Genomic DNA, 23,145 nt, shown 5'->3' with positions numbered 1-23,145 from the left:
ATATACTCTATAAATGATTTCCATTCTTAAAAAACTTGATCCTATTGATTTCTTATAATTCCAACGAAAACCAGCAGCGCAGTGAAAGGGAAGCGCCGCAGCAGCTGCATTTGAGTGGCTAAACCCCACCTCCAAGCCTCCGCCTGATTGGCTGGCTGTGAGGGGGCGTGGCACAGCAGCCAGGGCAGCTGAGCAGGGGCCAGAACGCCCCCTGCCAACGTGGGAAAAGGCTCCCGTTCACAGCTCCTCCCCTCTGGAAGGAGAAGAGGCTTTGCCTTTATTTCTAACAAATAACAAGGCACAGGTTTTGAAAAGGGCAAAACTGAAGCTGTGCTGCTCTCTGGCCTTTTCGATCACCCACACACTCTCAACTACACAGGTCAAGATGCTGTTCCATCTCTCTACTTTTTTCTTTTAGAATGGCCATTGTAAATAGTCATCATGACACTGTCTGTACTTTTCTCACCTTACTGTTTCATAATTCTGCCCAGCCAGGTTTACATGTACCTACACATCAGGATAATGCTTCATGCAGCCGAAGACATGGACTTTTGTATGCCAGCTTCTCCATTACAAATGGCCCAGGATTCCCCCCCCCTTATTTTCTCCATATTCATACTTTCTCAGACACATACATTTTCTTTCTCTTCCTCCCTTGGCCTGTCTAGACATAAGGTGGGCAGGGTTTTCTTTTCCCGAACCAGAGAAGCTAGACCCACAGGCACAAGTTATCCAGAAAGCTTTACCTTCCTCTTTCCCTCCCACACCAGCAAAATAATGTTTTTGTGGTAGTTTGGCACCACTCCTCTCCTTAAATAAGCAATTCATAACGCACCAGCTTAATGAAGCCTATCTGGAAATGTGGGGGTAGAGGGAGTGGTTCACATTAGCATGAGACTGGCCAGATATATCCTTCTCAGTAAGCAAGCAAGCACAAAAGATTGTTGATAAGTAAAAAATAAGTTTTGGCTATCTAGACCAATGAAATTTATCTGATGGCAATGTTCAAGGGATTCCACAAGGCAAAAATCTGTATCTGTTACTCCTTTAAGAGAAATTGCAGCAGTGCATTTGAATGTTCTGCAGATGTAAAATAAATGCCCCCCATGTTTCTATTTTCCTTCATTTTCCAATGGCATTCAGTTCAGCTTTTTCCTTTTTCCAGATATAAATCATTAAGATTTCAGGAGGCTTTGGCCGAAATGGAGGCAGTACAGATTACCTCCCCTCACACACAACTGAAACTTTTTAACTATATAGCACACATGACCATCACAGAATAATTAGATTTGTTTCATGAACAATCCTGCCAGTGTCTCTCTCTGTGTGTGCATATCTATCTATCTAATCACTCTGGGACTTTTGCCACCCTGAATACTGCACATCTGAAAGTACTTTGGCTCATGAAACATCTTGCAAACTTCCTAAGGAGATGTTCCATTTAAACATTCTCAGAACCCAGTGTTAAAGCAGCGACCAGTGTGTGCTGCTATTCCCAAGCAGAACCAGAACCAGCACCAGCAATTTGGACAGGAGCCAAGGTCCCAGTGCTGTAGCAGGGCACACTCCAGGGCCTCCTTATTGTGTTTTCTGACCAGGCACTCCTGGGAGCTGGATGCAACTGTGCTTTTAATTTCCTACCATGGCCCCAGCTCTAAGAACTCTAAGGCATTGTGTATGTTTCTGAGCACAATTCAAAGTGCTGGTGCTGACCTTTAAAGCTCTAAACAGCCTTGGCAGTATATATCTGAAGGAGCATCTCCACCTCCACCGTTCAGCCCAGACACTGAGGTCCACCTCTGAGGGCCTTCTAGCGGTTTCCTCACTGTGAGAAATGAAGTTACAGGGAACCAGGCAGAGGGCCTTCTCGGCAGTGGCACCCACCCTGTGGAACGCCCTCCCTTCAGATGTCAAGGAGATAAAGAACTACACAACTTTTAGAAGATATCTGAAGGCAGTCCTGTATTTGGAAGTTTGATGTTATGTTTGATGTTATGCTTTCATTTGTGTTGGAAGCTGCCCAGAGTAGCTTGGGCAACCCAACCAGATGGGTGGGGTATAAATAAAATGATGCTAGACTCAAAGAATTGATAGGCACAGTGCCAGAGCAATGCCACTGCAGCTAAATATGCCAAGGCCACCTGAGGCAGGTGATACCAGAAGACATTTTGACCAGCCCTTCCCCTCAAACCTGGAGCCAGCCCTGTTCTCAAGTGAAGCTCAGCTGGGTGACAGTTCTGGAGGAAAGTCAGTGCACACACCACCTGACTTCCACAGCATTGCCATACAAACTGGGCTGCCAGCATCTGCCTCTCTTGCTCACAACATGTGATGATGCTGATTGGGGTGTCATTAATTACATAGTTTATTCACTAGATGGCACAGGCCTTAGTTGTTTCCTGAGTTTGTTCTCTTTCTCTCCTGGATATAATACAATAATTATTGTCTTCTTCTTTGGCGATCACTTGCAGCCAAGTAATAGTGTCTTCCATGAAAAAGGTTTTAACAGTGAGTCCATAAGTGACTGTGGAGGCTGGTTCTGGATCTACACCTCCTTTCACAGTGGGGACATAGGTTTCTGGGCTTGAGTTGATCACGGTAAGGGTTTGCCAAGCACGCCTTCCTCTTAGCACATTTCTCCCTTTGTCATGGGCGTCTTCAAAGCCCATGACACCTTTGGTAAAGCCTGTTCTCCAATTGGAGCACTCGCAGGCAGCATTCCCCAGTTGTTAGTGTTTAAACTACTTTTTTTTTTTTAGATTTGCCTTGAGAGAGTTTTAAACCTCTTTTGTTGACCACCAGCACTATGCTTTCCATTTTTAAGTTCAGAATAGAGTAGTTGCTTTGGAAGATGATAATCAGGCATCCGTGCAACATGACCAGTCCAACAAAGTTGATGTTGAATTATTGTCCTGCCTTAATGACTGGAATTCCCTCTGAGCCTTCCATCAATAAGAGTTTTGTTGTCACTGCTCCACGTTGCAGAAGAATGAAAAAAGTGAAGGGAGTAGGTAGATCCCCTTCTTCACAGTTCCCAAACCACTCCCCAAATTATCGGAAAGTTCAAACTTTCAGCCCACCTTTAGTTTATATACCCAGGGATTTGCCTAAGGCTAACTTCTACGAATGTAGTTTTGCAGCAAGCATGTGATTTGAACTGGAGATTTCGAGATTATAATTCCTGCACTACATTTACTCAAGCATCCATGTGCATTTTTTATTATTATTAGTAAGTAGTTTCCATAATGAGAATGGAGTTGATTGGTGTCAGTAAGAAATGTAGTTTGTTGCAGTGGGATTATTGTAGTGAAATTTAAAATGCCATGTTTTTAGAAGGGGGCAGCAGTGGGAGAGAAAAAATAAGCTGCAAACTAGTTAAGTGTTTTTATAGGTGTTTCTTTATTAACAATGGGGGTGTGTTTTTATTTATTGTTTTAGTTTTGTTTAGTTGGGTTTTAAAAAGTGGGGGGGGGGGGGGTTGTATTCTCATATTCTGGTACTTGAATGGCACTTGGGCATGAAAAGCTATTGGAGAGAACAGCTGCACCATCTTGTGGTGAATGTTGAAAGTCTCACCAGTTAATACGAAACTGTATTGCAGCTTCATAGATACATGGCTGTTTTAGCATTATCAAACTCCTGGAACTGCTTTTAGGGTTTGATTCTACACATAGCAGTGATTGATTCTACACATACACACAACATGAAGGGTTGGGGTTTTTTTTTAATACTTTAAAAGCATTGTGGAGGTTAGTAAGAGGAGTTTAATAAGGGGTTGGGTTAATAAGCCTCTTAAGGCACACAGAAAATAGCCAGAAACAACTGTGAAGATGAGAAGTGATAGAATTGCACATCCATAACTATATCAGCACCTATTGCATTCATTCTGAATTAATGTATTTATAATGAAGTGGGCATGTGTATATGAATAGTTCCAAAGAATAATGTTTTATCGGTTTGGGGCCACATTTACCTTCTGTTCTACTGCTAATTTGCTTTCTGTGTACAAGGCGAGAATATTGAGATTAAGCCAAGTAGAAAGCAGATTAACAGCTGGATGTAAATACAGCCTTGAAATGCAAAGCTATAGATACAAATTACATGGAAATTCAGCTTCTTAGAAAGATAAAAACAGGAAATCAAACAGTGGCCATTCAATTCGTTTTGTACTCAGAACTAGGTTTTCTGTAATTAGACCAGGATATGAAGAAAGACACTATTCTGTGAAAGGAGGAAAGAAGCCTCTTTCTCATGACAAGTTCCTCTCAGAACAAAAATGAAGCAAGCTTCCATGCAAGGTTGCACCCTCCTCTTGCTTTGCATGCAAATTCATCTTCTCTCTTGTTTCATTACCCCACTTTTTCATTCTTGTTGGATGTGTCATCCCCTATGTCCACAGCCTGTGCAGTGGTTTATTTTAGATTCAATTCTCGACCCTAGCAAAGATTCAAGAACAGTTGGACTGTAGGACAGTCCATGATTGGAGAAGAAGGACTCTCTGTCTGAAGGACTCTCAAATGACCTCTATTTGAAAGAGCCCTCTTTTTGAAGCACTGTCTGGTTCAAGTCCAGTTTAAAGACCAGTAGGGAAAGCAGGCATGCAGGCCACCTGACTATCCACACCCAAAGGTGAGTTGTGTTGTTTGGATAATAGTAAAAGTAAAGGGACCCCTGACCATTAGGTCCAGTCATGACCGACTCTGGGGTTGCGCGCTCATCTCGCTCTATAGGCCGAGGGAGCCGGCGTTTGTCCGCAGACAGCTTCCGGGTCATGTGGCCAGCATGACTAAGCCGCTTCTGGCGAACCAGAGCAGCGCACAGAAACGCCGTTTACCTTCCCGCCGGAGTGGTACCTATTTATCTACTTGCACTTTGACGTGCTTCGAACTGCTAGGTTGGCAGGAGCAGGGACCAAGCAACGGGAGCTCACCCCGTCACGGGGATTTGAACTGCCAACCTTCTGATCGGTAAGTCCTAGGCTCTGTGGTTTAACCCACAGCGCCACCTGTGTCCCATCGTTTGGATAAAAGTACTAGCTAAATTTGCACCTGTACATATAAATTAGCAAAAGTAAATCTGATGGCAATGCATAAGTGCAAGGGGCAGCCCATCCCATTTCGCTGCCTGAGGCAAAACAGGAAAGTTTCCCTAGCCGAAGCCTTGCTTACCCTGCTTGCACAGCAGTGGCTTCCAGGGAGATCTCTCCTACTGCTCTGCATTCTCCAGTGGTGGTAGGGGCAGGCAGGGTCCCTGTGTGGGCACTGCCCCATGGGATTCCACTGTCCAAGATGGCTGCTTCAGCCTGCCTTGTGGGCAGTACAGCCCTGCATAAGTGGCAACCCTTCCCCATTCCTAGTCTTCTGCTGGACCAATGGGCCAGGAACACTCTGGAAAGAATGGCTTCTGTGGTTTGCTTGTATAAAACTGGAAACAATAAAACTATCCAGCATCTTTTTTTAAAAAAAAAACACCATCAGGCCTTTATTATTTCTGAGGCTCCTTGTGTATGGCAGCACTCCATTGCCCACCCAGTGTCCCATCACTACCCTGAAAAAAATCTGATTGCATTAGCAAAACCTCCCCTCCACTATCATATCCTCATGCCACACCTACTGCTAACAGGGGCAGGCACTTATCCTATCTGGAAGTAGGTCACCTGGCTACAGCAAGGGCCGTAACCTTAATGGCAGAGCATCTGTTCTGTATGCAAAACATCTGGGCTGAGGTGGGAGAGAAACTTGCCTTCGGCCCCAGAATGCCATGTCAGTCAGTGTAGATAATTCTGATGTAAATGAACCAATGGTCTGACTCAGTAGAAGGCAGCTTTCTGAGCTCCTATGCTTCTTCCTAACAATGGTTATAATCTAAGCTCCCTTGCATAGAAATAAGTATTTTCCACTTAACATGCTCCAAATTAGGTTATTGTCCTGTTGTCTTTGACAGAGTGAATCACTGAACTCTAAGTCAGGGCTCTCAAAATGGCTCACATCAGAGCTTCTCTATGTCCCCATCAGACCAGAGGAGCTTTGCTCATAACCCAGCCAACCACTTCTCACCAGTTCCTTTTCTCTTCTCAGTAAGAAAGCTCCACCTTTGCCCTGCTCCCTTCCACGACTCTGGCTGAGGCTTATAAATAAGCCTTTAGGACAAGCATAGGCAAACTCGGCCCTCCAGATGTTTTGAGACTACAACTCCCATCGTCCCTAGCTAATAGGACCAGTGGTCAGGGATGGTGGCGGGTGGCAGTGGTGGGACCAGCGGCGAGAAAGGGCTCCTTTTGGGCCACTTGTCCCTCTGCTGCCGCCTCTGCCGCTTGCAAGAGCAGACATAGGAGCCGCAGTTGGGAGAGGCGCAGCGCAGCGCAGCCTTGCAAGAGGCGGGAGGCAGCAGTGGGATCAGCAGCAATAAAGGGCTCATTTCGGGCCACTTGTCCCTCCGCTGCTACCCGCCTCACTCAAGTATAAGCTGGGGGGGGGCTTTTTCAGCATTAAAAATGTGCTGAAAAAGTCGGCTTATACCTGGTCATACCTCGGGTTGATGTAGCTTCGGGATGAATATTTTTGGATTGCGCTCCGCAAGTAATGGAAGTAATGGAGCGCGTTACTTTTGGGTTTCCCCGCTCGCACATGCGCAGACGCTCAAACTGACGTCACATGCATGTGCAGAAGCGGCGAAATGCGACCCACGCACATGCAGTCGCACAGTCACATGTTACGTTTACTTCAGGATGCGAACGGGGCTATGGAACAGATCCCGTTCGTATCCAGAGGTACCACTGTATATACGGTAGACAGAAATATTCTTCAGCTCTAGCCACATGTTCCCCACTGTTTGAGTCACAACTGTTTCCTATAATTTCTGCTGCTTCCCACAAAGAGGAAGAGGTCAGTTGGGGTCTATCCATCAATTGTGTAACTGTGTGGTACCACACCACCTGCTGTTACATTAATTTGGGCATGGGTTTTATCCAAATAAGTCATATTTAGAGTAGACACAGTGAAATCCATGGATTCGTTAGTTAATGAGTCTACTCTTAAATATGATTTAATTAGATCCAACCCTATAGTTATGGGAACAGTTTATTATGAAAATCACTGAATATTTTGTTAAAACAGCTCAGTCTTGTTGTACCTTATAAAACTTAGGACCAAAGTAGACACGAAGCAGGAGATCCTTATCTTCCCATGGGGTTTTTTGTGGGGTGTTAATAGCAGCTGTGGAAGATGGAGCTTATTCAGATTGGGATAATGACACTTCCAATTAAAATCATCCCTTTCCCATCGCCACCCAGCTTTTATGCGCCACTCAGAACAAAACTTGCAGGTTCTCTACAGATTGGCAATTTTATTGTGCCAAAGTAAACCTCTCTGTGTCTTAAGGGCAGCTTCAGAGGTCTTGCTAGTAGTCCAATTGGTAAGATCAGTTAGATCGGTGAGCATGAGAGAAAGGAGCTTTTTGGTGGTGTCCCCACAGTTATGAAACACCCTTCAAAGTGGTATGTGTACAGCTCCATCAGGACAGACTTTTAACCAGGCATTGGAAACCCATTGAGTACAGATGCCTGTTTGGATGATTATGTCCTCCCCCCTATTTTTGGAGTTCTGCAAAATCTTAGAATTCTTCCAAGCTTGCTGATACCTCTCTCTTGTGCATCAGCTACATAAGCAAAGGCTGAATATCGGAAATAAAGGGAATGGTGACTAGATATGATACACGTCATTTCTATTGGTTAGAATATTATTTTCCTGAGGATAACAGTGGAAATATCCTGGGTTGAGTTCCCAGTGGATATCCCTTGCAGCCTCAGGAGCAAAACTGAAGCTCTCCCTCATGAAGTATACTATATTGACAGAAACTTGCTTGCACCTTCAGAACACCATGGTGACAACTGTCATTCAACAAAAGAACACTCCGCAGCCCACAAGCTATTGTCTTTCCTGGGCTAAGAAGATGTGAAAATAGGAACTCCCCAAAAAGGAAACTTTTGGCTGACATTAAAGACAGGAAGTGGTTGTTCTTAGTGAGGCAACTGTGACAACTGAGGTGGCCTATGATAAGAATTTCCCGAATTTCCCCATGTCTGTTACCTTAATTAGAAAACTGTGGGTTTGAAGGCTTCAGACACTTTTCTCCAGGTCCCAAGAATCCTCAGAACACCAGGAGGTCTCTTATGTCCAGAAACCCTTGGTGAACCCCGCCCATACACTGAGTTTGGAGTTTTTAATCATCATATCATTTATGAACAAAAGCTTTTGACAATGATCTCTCTAGGAGATATATTTGTTCAGTGGGCCTGTACATGGTGAATTCTTCTTCAGGCAGTATCAAGCTCTCTGATTTGATTTATTACGGCCATTGGCCCATATCTAAAACAATACATCAAGATTTATCCATAAACAAACAATTTAAACAGTTCCAAGTTAAAACACCCATATAAAACCAATTTTACTTCAATTAAGTAAACACTATATACAATAAGCTCCCTCTATGTCAACCGTAATTCAAATCCCTCGGGGATGTGCGTCTTAGTTCTGGCACTTATTGATGGTTCTTAAGTTTGGCTAAACTGTCAGAGTCATACAGTGATCCATTTCTCCTCTTATGAAATAAGACATTAATCAGGTATCTAGCGACTGCAAGGGATCTACTTGAGTCTTCGTCGTTTAATAAGTATATTATTTGGGCTTCCTGAGGTCTGTCAGCAATTCTCGATAAATATGGGGCCAGAAACTTAGACCGTGAAGCCAAATGTAATGGACAACAGAAGATTATATGATATAACGATTCTATAGATCCACTTTTACAGACACAGAGGAGAGAGATCTGTCCGTTGGAGAGTCTGTTACCCAACACATTTGATGGGAAAACATTGAATCTAGCCTTTATAAAGGCATACCTGTGCATCACCACAGATAAGGTAGTTAAATAAGATGGGAGTTTTGTTGGTGGTGTTAAGCCAAGGTTTATCGGCGAACAGGTGCCACCACCTGTCGCAATATTAAATTGTAAATCGATCTCCTCTAATCTGTGAGTTATAATTCTCTTGGCAGAAATTAAATCCAATTTTAGTAGTTCAGATGGAGATAGTCCTAAGGACACAAGTTTCCCATGTATTATTTTTGCCCAAGGGCTAGGGAAGTCATCTCTCCAGAGACACTGTATCAAGTGGAGATTTGGGAGTTTATGCCATAATGCCAACCAGTAACAGAGGATGCATTTCCACAGTGTGGTTTCTAGAGATGTCACATTTAGTTCGAGTCGTATAGCTGTATTGCCTACACACCTGGGTAGTTTTAGCAACCTTCTTAGCAGTTGGTTTTGGATTACCTCCAATTGGGTTAGATTAACAAAGGACCCCCATATTGGGATTGCATATGCTATTGTTGCAATCACCTTTGCCTTGAAAACTTTTAACACTGATGGAATATGGAAAGCCCCATCTGAAAAGAAAAAACGCAGTAGCGCAAATGAAAGGGCTTTAGCTCTGTTTAATACATATGCAAGGTGGACCTTCCAGCCCATGTTGTGTTGGAGAAGGACTCCCAAGTATTGAAATTTAAAAACTTGGTCTATGGCTTTCCCGTCTATTCTCCAATTATAGGTTTTTCGACTCTTGGTGAAAATTAGGACTTTGGACTTTGCATGATTAATTGTAAGAAAATTTGATTTGCAGTAAGCATCAAAAATTTTTAAGGCCCTCCTAAGGCCAACTCTTGAAAAAGATAGGATCACTGCGTCGTCTGCGTAGAGTAGAAGGGGGCAACGATATTGGGCAAGACGGGGGGCGTGGATCGTCTCTTGAGAATCTATCAGAGGCGCCCTCATATCGCTTATAAATAGATTAAAAAGGGTCGGAGCAGTATCAAGAATATAAGGAAGACACCAGAAAGGCCTTCAAGAGTAAGAGAAAGCATCCCACTACTTTCTTCTTTCTTATTCACTTACTGTAAATTGGAAGTGAAAGAAGGAAGTTCATGATGCAATGCTCCTTATGAAAGCAACATATATATCCTTGCTTTCCCTCTGCTCTGCCACAACTTCTCTTCACTACAATCTTATTGAGCCTGTAAGAAGAGACGGTAAGAACAACTCCCCACCCAGCAGACAACAAGGGGCCACATTCATAACCTTTCACAAATACATCACCCATTTTTCATTGGTGGGGGTGAGGGGAGACACAGCGGGAATAATGGAATATATCTACTATCCCAATCCTTTCAACATTGTGACAGTCATCACCAGTCCAATCCCTCTAGGTCTTGAGAAACCCTTTGCTATTCTCAAAAAACTGGAAAGAGGGTGGTTTGGGTATCCAAGACAGAAGAATGCTACCAAGAAGCAGGAATCTTATTATGAATTAGAAAGGTTTGTGGGTTAAGAAAGAAAATCAGTAATTTAGACCAATGGAAGGATTCTTAGTGAAAACGAACATGTCTGTGATTGATGTTTAAAACAACTAGACAAAAAATATTATTGTGTGCAAACTGTATTAAAAAACAACTGCTTAACAGATTGGGCATTCTTTTTTTTACTCCCAAAAACATTACCCATTGTTCCAGTACTTGATGATGAAAGATCAACAGATGGACAAGTAGGGAACTTTAATACCTGGAAGGAAAAGGGACTGGGTTGCTATCAAGATTAGAGAAAGAAAAGAACTGACAAACAAAAAGCTGGAAAAATACAGGTAACCAACCTATATTTCTATATACAGTGGACCTGCAACTTATACTTACTTTACATGCATGATTGCAACCTTACATGGGGGGTGGAGAGTGGTGGAAACCTGCCATTCCCCACTCCCCGTTTATTTATTTTCCCCCATCTGTACACCCGGGCTTTTCCCCCTTGTTTACCAGGCAATATTAAAATGTCAAATTTAAGAATTTTATGGGGGTTTGTTTTGAAATTTTAGTAGGGTTTTCCATGCAACTTTTTGCAAACAAAAACCTAAGCTTTGTGTATTTTTTAAGCAGAGAGCTATAGAAATAAGGAGAATTATCAATACATTTTTAATTTTTAACTTGGGAATATGTATATATCATCTGATTGTTAGGTGTCAGTGTTTGATAAAACAGATTTACAGAAGAGGGTAAGGCTAACATAATACAGAATGCCCTGCAGTGATTTTGTTGGGTGTTGCTGTTGTTTTTTAAAAAAGAAAAACTTTGTCATTAAGTTCAATATATTGGGTGACTATGGGATGCTGACTGTGGGTGATACAAGTTGTAGTTCAACAACAACTGGAAGACAACAAGTTAGTCAGGAGTATTTCAAAGGCGTGTTCTCTGAAAACAATGTAGGTATGCCATATGTAGAACTGAATAAATACAAATGAGAACAAAAACAGAAACTTTTTTTAAAAAAACCAAAGCTCCAGTATTACATGTCCCCTCATATAAACTAGAAAAAACAGAGGCTGGCAACCAATGAAATTGTTCCATTAGCAAAAGGATTTCCATTTCCCCTCACTCTTCTCTGCCTGGTCACCCTCAAACCTTTCCTGGGTTTCCCTCAAATCCTCTGGAGCAGATTTAGGGAGGGCACAGGGTGGACATAAAGGGAGATGAGAGGGAGGGAATGTTTCATTCTCCTAATGGAGTAACTTCAAAGAATAGCACTCCAATGAAAATGTGGCAGAACAATGAAATAAAACAAACCCTTTTTTTTCATTTTAGGATTTATTTCTGTGTATTTATATAAAAAACGAAAAATCAGTATGGTGCCCAATATAGGATTTGTTCACATGAGTTGCCTCACAGTGTTCTGCTCTGTTTTCTTTATTACTTTTGCGAATAATCAGGGTAAGTATACATTTCTATTGAACTGTGTGGGACTTACTTTAGCATAGATATGGTTAGAATTGCGGAAGCTCAGATGAGTGACAGTGGAGAGCAGGCAAAGTCAGAGCGGAAGGAAATATATTTATTACCAAAGTAGTTCATTAATGTGTGGGTGGATCAGGCATTTTAGTTTTGGGGTAGGGTTGGTTCTTATGTGGGTGTAAGATGGAAAGTGAGGAGAGATGAAAAAAGCATATCTGCTTGAAGATCTCTCTCTCACACACACATATAGTACACACATGTAGGCACACAATACACCTCAGGGCAGATGGATACTTGAAGAAGATTAGTTAGGTACCATAAACAAATAACGTATTACAGTAGGGAGCATTTGTGTCCACTGAAGATGATACAAAAACAACTATGAGATATAAAACAAATCATGAAGTTCCCAGAAACTGCAGCAAACAGGAATGAAACTACCATGAAATTACATGAACAAGCAGCTACATGAACAGGCTCAACGGAAGCTGAAATGAGCAGGTGTCAGACTTCAGGGACTCTGCTTCCTCCCCTCTTGGCTGTAGTTAAGCAGTACAAAGAGAAAGTAGTCTCTTACCAGTTACAGAAATGTTTAATGTACGGAGCAAAAGAGCAAGTGATCATTCTCAGAGTGCAGGTGATCCCAATTAAGGTTCTGTCCACTTCCCTCTAGTCACATCCGTCCTCTCGCCTCCTAGCCACCTGATCTCTCAACCTTTGAGCCTTTTGCGCAGTCACCTTATCTAATCTCAGAGCCTGCACAACTTCCAGTGAGAGAGTGTCAGCTAGTTCACTTTCTTCCCATTCTTCTTGCTGTTCACCTCCTAGTTCTGCCCAACTATTGTCTTCCGAACTGTGCCCTCAGCAAACCATTGTTCCAAAGCAACACTACTCCACTGCTCCTGTGGAGTTTCAGGGTCCTGGCCATGAGCAGGGGAGGGGTAGGCTCTCACCATTCCTCATCAGAGTTGTACTCCTCAACCCAGTTTCTGAAAGCAGGTAAGCAATAGAGAATCACATCCCCACCAGGGGTAAACATTGGTGGTGGAAACTGTGTTGAAAAGCCACTTGACATTAAAAAAAGGAAGCACTTTGCATAGTTTGATCTCATAAAACACATATAGGATAAGCACATTAATCCATGCAGGTATGCAGCCTCAGAGCCACACACACACACAAACACACACACACACACTGACCATTCCTATTTTTTCTCCCCAGGACGAAACGGGACATCAGCTGAAAATTTATCCTGTGTCATTTACACAGTTCGTGTTACCTCAATGAATTGCACTTGGGATACTGGCAGGAATGTTCCTAAAGATGTCCAGTATTTTCTATACTTGATATATCAGTAATTCATTTTCATTTGTTAAATGGGGGTGGGGAAGGGAATGGTTAGAGTATGCTGTTCCTGGCTGGGTTTTTAACAAAATGTTTTGGCATGCAGCGAAAACGATGGAGAAGAGACAGAATGCCCCCAGTACAAAAATAATAAACTTGGAAGACATGTTGGGTGCCATTTTCCTAATATAAAAGTTCCTGGGAATCATATTACCCTCAGAGTGAATGGATCAAGCGAAGAATCACTGGTTCAGCCTTTGGATCAGCAATTCTGGCCTTTCAATCATGGTAAGAGAAAGAGGGTGGGGTTTGTTTGTTCGTTTACTCACAGTGCAAAAAATTAGATATCTTGAGATATAAATCAGGGATGGGGAAGCTGTGGACCTCCAATATTATTAGACTCTAAATCTCTTCACCCCTGATCACAGGCTAGGCTGGCTGTGGAGTCAAAAATCCCTCACCCCTTCTCTAGTCCTTTGTTTTAAAATGCTTGTAAAATTAAAGAAGCCTCAGAGATGTATTTGTCTGCCTGCATTCACACACCCTGTACTCCTTCAAGACCTCTCATCACAAAATTCCTGGCTGTAAGCCGAGTGACACCTACCCACAATGTATGTGAATCTGAAATGCTTAGGAACTGGAAGCAGGGAAGTTCACCACTCAGATGCCCTTGAAATTTCACAGCTCTCCACCTGTCAAGTAAAATACTGGCTATTTCATTACAGAAAAACTTACTCCACCAGAAGATATCACTTGGAATTGTCATGAACAGCCATGGGGGTGCAAAGTACAATGGAAACCCCCTCCCTGTGCCTTTAAAGATAATGCAGACTACTGCTTTAAGTACGAAATAAGGGTAAGAAGTTTTTTTTTTTGCTTGTTGAATAGCTTTTTGGTACCTTTGCTAGTCACATGCAGATATCTGATGTAGAAATTCGTGGTGAAAGATACATTTCACATTTTGAAAATTTGTCCAATTTCAAATGTACACAGAATTTAGTTTGACTGCTATTTCATATCTACCAGGGTGAATGGTAATTCTTAGATAGGTTTTGGTTGGTAGAGATGGAGTAGCGTACAGTTCTTTCATGAGTAAAAAAAATCCTCAGATAAAATAGAGCGATACTTTTCTTGTGGGATGACCTCCCAACAAATTCTGCATTGCAGCCTCGCTTTTCAGTTCATTTGTTGAGCCTCCCTATTAGAAAAAGCTTATAGTATTTTATCTGAATCCAACTAATGTTTCTCGGCTGTTTTGTTCTCAGTCAAAAGCCAATGTCTGCAATCTAGCCTAGAAAGTCCCCGTGCGGATAGACACATCCACTTTCATGGTGATGTCAAGGTTGCAATGTGTGAGCTACATTGACTGGCATATACCATCACCCCAAACATGTGGGTGCATCAATGTACCCATGTGCAGAAGCATCCTGCAACAATTTTGGTTTCTGAAATCTCACCCTTCCTAGCTTCATACTGTGTGGCTCAGTATAGGTATGCATGCTGGCACACAAATCCCAGGTCTATCCTACATATTTAAAATAATGACTGGATTGTGGCGATACATTTATTTGCTGAATTCCTATATACATCACAAGCTGGTCTGCCAAATCCTTGCACTATAACAGAGGAGGCATATTTGTGGCCCTCCTCTTAGCCCCAGTTAGCATAGGCCAATAGATGACAGGATCCCCCTACATCTGGAGGATCACAGTTTTCCCACCCTTGGTCTATAGGAATTCAAAATGGTTGCCTGGTGCTTTATTTTTTTATTTTTTTTTAAATGATATTTATTAAGGTTTCAATAAAAGATTAAACAGAAAAACATAAACGAAAAATACACAATTCAAAAATGCACATTACATAATCCAAAAAAAAAGAAAGAAAAAAAGAACAAAAAAAAACAAGATACAAGAAAAAGAGAACAATTAAAAACAATATCACCTTTTCGTTTCCATCTTTAAATTTACTTATTTTCTGGACCTCCTCATACCTCCCTCTTTTGTATTCCAGTTCAAATTGTTTGTCCAGCAATTTCTTTCCCTCTTTTTTAATCCCAATCTTTAATCTTAATATAATATAACATTAAAATTTGCCTCTTAAAAACCAAATTTCCATTTCCTTAAACTTCTTTAATCCTAATCCTTAATCTTAGTCTATCTATAACTTTAAATCCTGTACAGCTGGAAACCACTTATTTTCAATCCAACATCACTCTAACATTCTTTAATTTTACAGTGTTTCTGTAGATAATCTTTGAATTTCTTCCAATCTTCCTCCACCGACTCTTCTCCCTGGTCACGGATTCTACCAGTCATTTCCACCAGTTCCATATAGTCCATCAGTTTCATCTGCCATTCCTCCAGTGTGGGAAGTTCTTGTGTCTTCCAGTACTTTGCAATGAGTATTCTTGCTGCTGTTGTTGCATACATAAAGAAAGTTCTATCCTTTTTTTATCACCATTTGGCCGACCATGCCCAGGAGAAAGGCCTCTGGTTTCTTGGGGAAGGTATATTTGAATACCTTTTTTAATTCGTTATATATCATTTCCCAGAAAGCCTTAATCCTTGGGCACGTCCACCAAAGGTGAAAAAATGTACCTTCAGTTTCTTTACATTTCCAACATTTATTATCGGGCAAATGATAGATTTTTGCAAGCTTGACTGGGGTTATGTACCACCTGTATATCATTTTCATAATATTCTCTCTTAAGGCATTACATGCCGTAAACTTCATAGCTGTGTTCCACAACTGTTCCCAGTCAGCGAACATAATGTTATGTCCAACGTCTTGTGCCCATTTAATCATAGCCGATTTTACCGTTTCAGCCTGAGTGTTCCATTTCAGCAGCAAGTTATACATTCTTGACAAATTCTTAGTTTTGGGTTCTAACAGTTCAGTTGCCTGGTGCTTTATGGTCAGCACTTGTGGGAAGCCAAATACCATTTTGTAAAGTTTCACATCTATTAATGTATGGAAAAACGTGAACTTCTATAACTCATTCGTCTTCTTTTAATATGTATGTTTATAATGTGTGTGTGTGTGTGTGTGTGTGTTACACAATGAAAAAAAGAGAAGATTGTGGGGGAAGTTAATAATCCACCCACAAGGAAGTCAGCCCTCTGTCCTCTGATATTATCGGTTACTCTTGACTACTTTTGCCTTCCTTGCTAATTAAGGTATACAGCCAAATTTGTGAAAGCTAGCATACTTTGAAAAAGTACAATGAAAACCAACTAAAAACGTTACTTTTTTGTCTCTAAGGATGAAATCAGAGACCACATTTCAAAAGTAAGTATTGTTATCTTATATAAACATGAGGCATGTGAACTGAATTTAAGAATGGGAGAATCATGTGTATGCTACCTTGGAAGAAAGCTGGTCTATAAATATTAAGAAGGCAGCATAGTATTCTTTTTCCACAGCATTCTGAAATTAATTAATTAATTAATTAATAATATTTTATTGCTTATACCCCACCCATCTGACTGGATGTTCTATCTAGGTGTCCAGATTTGGTCCAAAAGGGAAAATATAGCAAAAAAATATCCAGAATCCTCAAAAGATGGGAGACATGAAGTAAAATAAATATTTGGTTTGCAACCTGCTTCATTGCTTCAGATATTCAATGTGATATTATGCTTCAGATCTGATTACCTTCCATTTCCAAAGCCTTGGGCGACTTCCGCATTCTAGCGAATGGGGAAGTCAACAAGTGCCTATAATCTTTTCATTTTCTGCATTTATTTCAACTGTTTATATACCGCTTAACTCCTTAGTCTCTAAGCAGTGCCCAATAAGGTTTAAAATGCAAGAAAATAAAATCAGAAAAAAATACTTTAAACACCTGCTGAAATAAAGTCTTTACTGCATGACAGAAGTTCAATAGGGAAGGGGTTATGCTGTGTCTGTCTGTGATGAAGGCACAGAAACATATCATGGCCACCTCTGAAATTTCTGCCTGCAGAGGCCAGACTGTTTGGTGCCATGAATGCAGGGCTGGTTTAGCTTACACCACACCTGTAGCACTTTACTTGTATGTTAGAAAACAAAGGATTGCTGTCTTTGAAGAAATAAGCTTGATATACAGCAAAACAATTGAAATGCCCCCTGCACTAGCACTACTTGGGCTTAGAATCCCGTCTGTTCATGATTATCCTAAAGATGACCTCTTAGCCTTTCTACTGACTGTTGCTCGTATGGTTTAATGTATGCTTTCATCTCATCTATTCCTTATACTTTGGAACTCCCTGCCTATTGAGATGAAGCAGGTGTCCCAGAATTACAGACTTGTAGAAGGTGGGAGGGACCCCAAGAGTCATCTAGTCCAACCCACTGCAATGCAGGAATCTTTACCCCAATGTAGGGCTCAAACACACAACCCTAATATTAAGAGCCTCATTTAATCCGTTTCAGTATGTTTTAAAACATGCCTGTAATTTTTTCTTGATTTTCTTGTTTTATCTTTCTTAACTGTTTGAGGTTTGTTTCCTTTTACAATCAAGTGGTGTGTGTAAGTTTATGAAATAATAAGTTGATGAATATGAATTGGCATGCTATTTCACCAACAAAGACATAAAGCAGATTAATGTTCTACTTTTAGTTAACAAGCGGAGAAACCCACCAAAATTACACGGTACGTAGGAAATACTCATTGAGGCTCCGTGCAGCTGGACAGTATTGTCCCATTGGGACACAGTGGAGTGAGTGGAGTAAACCAATTGTGTTTGGTAAGATTACGGATTTATTTATTTATTTTTTCCATTGGCCCTTTCTCTGTTATTTTCTCTACTGGCTAACTCAGGGGATTGTGTGCCTCTATCAGCCTGAGAAACAAAGCATTCCAAAAATGTTTATATATATATCTATTCAGAGAACTCCCTCAGCATGCAGAACAATATAAATTTGTAGATTAAAATATTTTTTTTGAAAGAAAACAGCCCATACTTCCAAGACTTCCAGCTTCTAGGACTTACAGAAAGTTTCTGGCAGTTGAGCCTTACAGACATCAAAAATGATATTAGTGTCAGTCCCCCTGTTGCTTAGAGATGGAACTTTAACAACAACAACAACAACAATTTATTTATTTATACCGCCCATCTGGCTGGGTTTCCCCAGTCACTCTGAGCGGCTCCCAACAGAATATTGAAAACACGATAAAACACCAAACACTAAAACTTCCCTAAAATGGCTACCTTCAGGTGTCTTCTGAAAGTCAGATAGCTGTTTATTTCCTTGACATCTGATGGGAGGGAATTCAACAGGGCGGGCGCCACTACCGAGAAGGCCCTCTGCCTGGTTCCCTATGACCTCACAGTGAGCGAACTGCCAGAAGACCCTCAGAGCTGGATCTCAGTGTCTGGGCTGAATGATGGGGGTGGAAACGATCCTTCAGGTATACTGGGCTGAAGCCATTTCAGGTTTAGAGGTCAGCACCTACACTTTGAATTGTGCTCGGAAACGTCCTGGGAGCCAATGTATGTCTTTCAGGACCAGTGTTATATGGTCTCGGCGGCTACTCCCAGGCACCAGTCTGGCTGCTGCATTCTGGATTAGTTGGTTTCCAAGTCACCTTCAAAGGTAGCCCTATATAGAGTGCATTGCAGTAGTCCAAGCGGGAGATAACCAGAGCATGTACCACTCTGGTGTAAGGCTACCAGATTTTTTCCAATGAATCTGGGGACACTTTTCAACTTCAGTGGATTTTGTATGGGGACTGATTTGTAAATCCAGGGACTGTCCTCGGGAAACGGGGACATCTGGTAACCTTACTCTGGTGAGACAGATCAGTTGATGGACTGCCATACGTGTGTGCTTATATAAGACTGATGCCAGATTTGCAAAACACCATCCTGGTTCTTCCCCAAAAACACTACTCTGGAAGCCCCCATCCCAGCAAGCAATGTGGACAGAGCCAAGTGGCAAGAGAGGCTGTGGTTGTTACCAGGTCTGGTGCTCTTTTAAGGACCAGAACTTTAACAATTGACTGCCCTGATCCCCAATAACCTGGTTGGAAGAGGGAAACAAAGAGTGCTGTTGGGGGGACGTGCCACTATTGACATAGCATATTTTTTTGCTTACCTTTTAAGTGCTGAGCTAGGTAGCTGTAGCTGCCACTATCTTCTTTCCTTGCAGTGCATCTGGGCCACAATGTCATGCCCCTAGAGGAACATTATATTTGGAGGCAGGTTCAAAGGCTTTAGCCTCCTGGATTGACACTTTCCCTTTCAGCACTGGGACCTTAAGAGTTGTAAATAAATTAAAATCATGCCAGCATTGTTGGTGCCTGGCCCAACCACATCACAAGCTGATGCTGGGCTTGGGTTTATGATACACTTAGCATTAATGCCTTCCTATCTTTTCAGGTACTGACCCCAATCCATTTCCTACAGAATTATTAATACTTGTAGTACTTGGGACCGTCATAACAATCTTGCTCCTCATTTTGATCTGGAAAAGGTAAAACACAATGACCCACCATTTTCACCTGCTAGCATTTTTAATTACCATTGTTCTGAGATTTGACAAGCCTGCGTATTCTTTGTTAGGATTTTAACCAAAAGATCTGAAAAATTCAACATTTCTAGAAGACCTGAAAACACTAAATGAAAATCTAACATATTAATATTCTAATCAAAATGTTGAATAGAAGGATCTGTTAAAGATTTAAGACAATGCAGTACATATAGTGCATAATTCAATCTACGTCCTATCTGTAAATGGGCGAGTGGTCCCCTTCCCTGCATGAAGCTCTCCATCTGCCGGCAAGAGGATATGGATTAGGGAGAACAGGATTTGAGACCCTGGTCAAAGCACCACATTTTCCTTCCTGCAGATTCCACATATGGAGGTGCCTAACTTTTCCAGTTCCACAACCAAAAGATGTTCTTTGGCAACATGAGAATGTGGTGAGTTCTAGAATGCCTTGAATGCAGTATTCTGCCAGTTTTTAAAACAATTTATAGATGAATGGCTGTAATTCACAAAGTAATGCTATGTGATTGTTTACTGCCACACAGAAGGTGCCATGAAATTGCTGCTCTAGCAGTTTCCCCCCATTCGTAGAGATGTTTGTGTGCTAGAATTTTATCTAGTCTAGTAAAATATTTCCACACTTGTGTAGTAGTAGTAGTAGTAGTAGTAGTTGTAATAATAATAATAATAATAATAATAATAATAATAATAATAATAATTTATTTTTTATTTATACCCCACCCATCTGGCTGAGTTTCCCCAGCCACTCTGGGCGATTCCCAATCAAGTGTTAAAAACAGTACAGCATTAAATATTAAAATCTTCCCTAAACAGGGCTGCCTTCAGATGTCTTTTAAAGATAGGATAGCTGCTTATTTCCTTCACATCTGATGGGTGTTCTACAGGGTGGGCACCACTACCGAGAAGGCCCTGTCTGGTTCCCTGTAACCTCACTTCTCGCAATGAGGGAACTGTCAGAAGGCCCTCGGTGCTGGACCTCAGTTTCCAGGCTGAACGATGGGGGTGGAGATGCTCCTTCAGGTATACTGGGCCGAGGCCATTTAGGGCTTTAAAGGTCAGCACCAATACTTTGAATTGTGCTCGGAAATGTACTGGGAGCCAATGCAGATCTCTCAGGACCGGTGTTATGTGGTCCCGGCGGCGACTCCCAGTCACCAGTCTAGCTGCCGCATTCTGAATTAATTGCAGTTTCCGAGTCACCTTCAAAGGTAGCCCCACGTAGAGCGCATTGCAGTAGTCCAAGTGGGAGATAACTAGAGCATGCACCACTCTGGAGAGACAGTCTGCGGGCAGGTAGGGTCTTAGCCTGCGTACCAGGTGGAGCTGGTAGACAGCCGCCCTGGACACAGAAATAACCTGTGCCTCCATGGACAGCTGTGAATCCTGAATGACTCCCAGGCTGCGCACCTGGTCCTTCAGGGGCAGTTACCCCATTCAGGACCAGGGAATCCCCCACACCCGCCCACACCCTGTCCCCCAAAAACAGTACTTCTGTCTTGTCAGGATTCAACCTCAATCTGTTAGCCACCATCCATCCTCCAACCACCTCCAGGCACTCACACAGGACCCTCACTGCCTTCACTGGTTCTGATTTAAAGGAGAGGTAGAGCTGGGTGTCATCTGCATACTGATGAACAACCAGCCCAAACCCCCTGATGATCTCTCCCAGCGGCTTCATATAGATATTAAAAAGCATGGGGGAGAGGACGGAACCCTGAGGCATCGTGTATGAACGATGGAAGTCTCCAAACACTGTAACCACTTCCCCAAACCTATCTGTGTGGTCATAAAAACAAAAAATATAAGTTTCTAGTTATAATGGGTGGGATTCACCTAACTAGCTCCATCAGTGGAAGGCCAGTGTAAGAAACTAGTAATTTTACTGACATTTTAGTGCCAAGGGTAGTTGTTTAATTTCATCTAAAAGAAATGGGACTTTCAAGTAAGTTTTAACTTAATTGGAGATATTGAAACCATAATAATTCTACCCTGCCCATCTGGCTGCGTTTCCCTAGCCACTCTGTGGAAATTAGAAACAGGGCTGAACTGAAAATATATTACAGAGGAAAAGCTGCATTGCAAAAAGTTTGCTGCAGCTTCCATTTGTCATTTTCTAAATGTTGGAGGAACCGTGGAAAGCTCAACCACCAGCACACTATTCTTCAATACTGGCTATGCTAGCAGAACTTTGTTATGAGCTGTAATAAAGAAGTGAAACTGAAGTGGTCACAAGTCTTAGGAATTAACCTTAAGGGGATTTTTCTTTTCCCTTTTTGTAGAAAACATGGGTGGACCTGAAGCCAGCAGCAGATGAAAAAATAACAGTGGTTGAAGAAATGAATTGTGAACTACAAAAACAATGAGATTTTCACTAGCCAGCTGCTACCCCAAATAAATTAGGGAAATGCTATTATTTTGGTGCTTCCTTTCATCTCAGCTGCAAATGCATGTATACAAGTACAAAAGCTGCTACTCAAGCACACTGGAAGACAATGCCAGGGATAGGTTTCCTATGCAAGTAACAGCTAGAAAAAGAAGCTTGTACTTGTGTGTATGTATATATATATATCCAACTGTAGGGATCAACACACAGCCAACACAGAAATCAAGTCAGGTGTCATTTTGCTACACAAAATGATGACAGCAAGGTACATGCAGCTGAACTATCTACACAAAATTTCTGTCCCCTAAAATATAAAGGGTTACAGATTGGGTGCACTAAATTCAGAAGGGTTGGGGGACTTAACTGTTTGGGAAACACTACTCTAAAGGACAGGGGCTACTGTAATGTTTGTAGTCTATCTTTGCCATGTGTCATAGAAATCAAAGATCTCAACATTTTCCTAAGATGCCCACTGCTCCAATAAATGAGCCTTATTGGCCAACAAGGCTTTTTGACAACAAGCCTGTTAAGATACTCAGTTGATTAGCTAAATCTTACATTTTGCTTGTTTTTATTGCCAGTCAAGCTTTAAGTGATCATTATTGTAATACTTCCGCATTCATGTATTGTGATTTTAAGTTTTAGTGTACTGATGTCTTGTGTCCTGCATTGAGATTTTACAAATATCATTAGCATTTTTAGCTCTTAATTTCTCTTGCTAAAGGAGTTAATAAAGGTTTATAAGAACCATTTCTAATGTACTGTGTAATCCTAAGCATTACTAGAATAGTTGCATCAGAGCTAGTCACGCTGTAAAATATTACTGTGTTGCAGGGGGTTAGAATAGATGGCTCTTGAGGTCCCTTTCAACTCTACAATTCTATGATTTATCTAATGCATTAGATAAATCATAGAATTGTAGAGTTGGAAGGGACCTCATCTTTTCAAAGCAGAGAATCTTGAATTTGGGCTATTAAAATGCTCTTCTTGTACTATGCATACACAAAGGAAACACTGAATATACCTTATCTATTTATGAATGAACTATATTGCTCTGAAGTGCTGCTTCATTCACTTTGTTAATTTGACAGCTGATGTCAT

The 23,145-nt window shown here is 41.6% G+C and overlaps 2 protein-coding genes and 1 long non-coding RNA gene across 4 annotated transcripts in view; 2 read left to right on the top strand and 1 right to left on the bottom strand.

Moving 5' to 3' along the window:
* The window catches only part of CRLF2 (cytokine receptor like factor 2), a 45,259-nt gene extending 32,177 nt beyond the window's left edge, over positions 1 to 13,082 (bottom strand). For both annotated transcript variants that reach the window (XM_081001423.1, XM_081001424.1), the window contains exon 1: positions 12,403 to 13,082. The gene's annotated coding sequence lies outside the window, so the exon portion shown is untranslated. The remainder of the gene's footprint in view (positions 1 to 12,402) is intronic.
* LOC308474880 lies at positions 9,863 to 10,688 on the top strand. The gene is made up of 2 exons (XR_013984989.1): positions 9,863 to 10,079; positions 10,560 to 10,688. It is a non-coding gene; the product is annotated as an uncharacterized lncRNA (long non-coding RNA).
* Positions 10,701 to 22,071, top strand: LOC308474855 (granulocyte-macrophage colony-stimulating factor receptor subunit alpha-like). Its single transcript, XM_081001417.1, is given in 10 exon segments — positions 10,701 to 11,664; positions 11,666 to 11,804; positions 13,047 to 13,179; positions 13,276 to 13,457; positions 13,895 to 14,025; positions 16,431 to 16,457; positions 17,770 to 17,896; positions 19,532 to 19,625; positions 20,002 to 20,074; positions 21,941 to 22,071. Coding segments are annotated over 10 exon segments (1,074 nt in total). The 5' UTR covers positions 10,701 to 11,580; the 3' UTR covers positions 22,025 to 22,071.
* Positions 22,072 to 23,145: the final 1,074 nt, after the last annotated feature.

This window comes from Podarcis pityusensis (assembly GCF_964106645.2).
Source record: "Podarcis pityusensis genome assembly, chromosome: 4".
NCBI lineage: Eukaryota > Metazoa > Chordata > Lepidosauria > Squamata > Lacertidae > Podarcis > Podarcis pityusensis.
The sequence above is the reverse complement of the archived record's forward strand: the minus strand, read 5'-3'. Positions and strand labels throughout refer to the sequence as shown.